The following is a 2,500-nucleotide window of genomic DNA, read 5'->3' on the forward strand; positions in this document are numbered from 1 at the left end:
GCTTCTCTCTCTCTCTCTCTTTCTCTCTCTCTCTCTCTCTTTTTCTCTTTTTCTTTATCTATCTATCTATCTCTCTTTCTCCCGTATCTTTTCATGAATTATTTATAGGGGTCATATTATTCTTTTTGAAGAATGAATTTGCTCGACATTTTTATTTAGGTATTAAAAAAAAAAAAGGAAAGGAAATAAAAGAAAAGAAAAGAAAAGTTAGTTCACAATCATCATCGTCTTCGTCATTGTCATCATCATCATCATCATCATCATCATCATCATCATCATCATCATATCATCATCATCATCATCATCATCATCATCCTATTGTATGAATAATATTAGAACAGCAAATTATTATTTATAATTTCGAATATGTATATATGATGATTGAATGAAAAATTTTAAATTAACCACAAAAAAAAAATTGTGAAATCTTGATATTATTTTATTACGATGACGATAAATACATTGGGAGAGTTCATTGACGATGAATATTATTTTTTTTTTTTTTTCAGGATGCGTGAAGCCGGCAAGCGGATGAAGGAGTAAACAGAGGAGGTGGAGGAGGAGGAGGAGGAGGTGGTGGTAGTGGAGGAGAAGGAGGAGGAGGTGGTGGTGGTGGTTGTGGTGGTGGTGGTGGTGAAGGTGGAGGAGGTGAAGGAGAAAGAGGAAAAAGAAGAAGAGAAAGGATTTGTTAAGGAAATATAGTGAGAAAGCTATAGACGCTATGGTGGTGGAGTGGTTGTGTCCTGGACTAAGGCCCACCGGAAGCCGTAGGCCCCGGCTCCTCCATTGCAAAGTGATCCTTCTCGACGAGCATGAATTATTACAGGACGTATTGGTGAATATACAAATTATATTATTTATCCAATTAATCATCAAATTAATATGCAATCGATGTACAGTCCTTGTAAAGGTAAAAAAAAAAAAAAAAAAAAAAAAAAAGAAAAAAAAAAAAACAGAGAAAAGGAAAAGTTTTCTAATTCGATTTAAACGATTTTTTATTTGTATAAATAATTTTCTTTCTTTTTTCCTTTCCTTTTTTTTCTTTTTTTTTTTTTTTTTCTTTTTTTTTTTTTTTTTAACGAGCAGACGAGAACGTAGCTGGGCCGAAATTCCTTAGACGATTGAAAAAAAAAAAAAAAAAAAAAAAAAGAATAAATCAATTATTCCTTCAAGCTTAATCTTTCAAGCGTCGTACCATTTTCAGGTCATTAAACGTAAAAAGGTACTACGAACGTTTGTTTGTTTTTTTTCTCTTTTTCTTTTTTCTTTTTTTTTTTTTTTTTTTCTTGCAAAACAATTTAAATAACAAATTGTCCAAATTGATTTTTAATTATCACCTTGAAACTTTTGACCCGTTTAAAGACATTTTCAAACTCATCCTGTATATTACGATAATACGTATATACATTATATACGTATAAGTATAGTATAATATATATATATATATATATATGGAGAAGCGGAATACGGATTATAGTTTCGTGAAGACAAATCGAGTTATCGACAAATCGATTGAACGATTTATACGAAATTGATCGTTAGCTCGGTATCGCTTTACGATCAATTTACGAGAACTCTCTCTCTCGACTGCGATCATCGACGACGATCATATACTATCGTATAATACCTCACTCTTTCTCTCTCTCTCTTTCTCTCTCTATATATATATATATCTTTATCTTTCTCTCTATCTCTCTCTATCTCTTTTCGAACGAGCTTATATACGTGATATTGTCGCGGAAAATGTACGTTTTAATCGTTCGATATGCGCCCGTGTAAAAGTAAAGCGATATCATGGAATGCAATGAAGTGTTGATTATGTACGTTCTACATAATATGTGTATCTATTACATATATATATATATATATATATATATATATGTGTATGATAAGGTGTAGGTGTAAACCAATGAGTATCGAGTTTCCATATTTTCTAATATTTCTAACACGTTATCCATAACTCCCATAGAAACTCTTCAACGATTATATTATCTACCTCATTCAATTCGATAATTACGTTCACATCGATCATTATTTATTTAATTATTTATACGATAACCTTGCAAATTTTGGATTTGTAAAAAATATATATATTGTGTGTTCGTTTAAGATTTCGTGAAAACTATTGCATTGAAAACTAACAATAGTTTTCTTCGTTTTTTTTTTTCTGATTTTACTTTTTCTTTTTATTTAAATCCTAACGCACATTAATCGTTGACTTTTTTCTTTTCTTTTCTTTTTTCTTTTTTATTTTCTTTTATCTATTTTTTTTTTTTTCTTTTTTTTTCATTTTATAACGTGACTATTAGCAAGTTATTTTTGACAAGATCGTGGAAAATTTTATTTCGTTCATTAGCTTGTCGATTATTTGATAATAATGAAGAAGAAAGAAGAAAAAAAAAAAAAGAGAAAGGAAATAAATCTTCAAAATGCAAAGAAAAAATCATTTGATTTATAGATATATTTTTATTTAGATCTTTTCAATTAACGGACCGGTACG

At 29.6% G+C, this 2,500-nt stretch overlaps 1 protein-coding gene and 1 long non-coding RNA gene across 6 annotated transcripts in view; both read left to right on the top strand.

Annotated features, from left to right (window-relative positions):
- Nucleotides 1-583, top strand: part of LOC118443516 (uncharacterized) — an 11,803-nt gene extending 11,220 nt beyond the window's left edge. For both annotated transcript variants that reach the window (XR_014983164.1, XR_014983163.1), the window contains exon 3: nt 510-583. This is a non-coding gene — a long non-coding RNA (uncharacterized LOC118443516). The remainder of the gene's footprint in view (nt 1-509) is intronic.
- A 28-nt stretch (nt 584-611) lies between these two features.
- LOC118443512 (band 4.1-like protein 4) overlaps nt 612-2,500 on the top strand; it is a 45,401-nt gene continuing 43,512 nt past the window's right edge. For 2 of the 4 annotated variants that reach the window (XM_085662310.1, XM_035870607.2), the window contains exon 1: nt 612-835. In XM_085662310.1, the coding sequence (XP_085518436.1) occupies nt 722-835 (114 nt within the window). In that variant the 5' untranslated portion in view covers nt 612-721. The remainder of the gene's footprint in view (nt 836-2,500) is intronic. The other 2 variants (XM_035870605.2, XM_035870606.2) reach the window with 1 other exon arrangement.

Source organism: Vespa mandarinia, chromosome 17 (assembly GCF_050613455.1).
Source record: "Vespa mandarinia isolate Hongniang chromosome 17, ASM5061345v1, whole genome shotgun sequence".
In the NCBI taxonomy this organism is placed as follows: domain Eukaryota; kingdom Metazoa; phylum Arthropoda; class Insecta; order Hymenoptera; family Vespidae; genus Vespa; species Vespa mandarinia.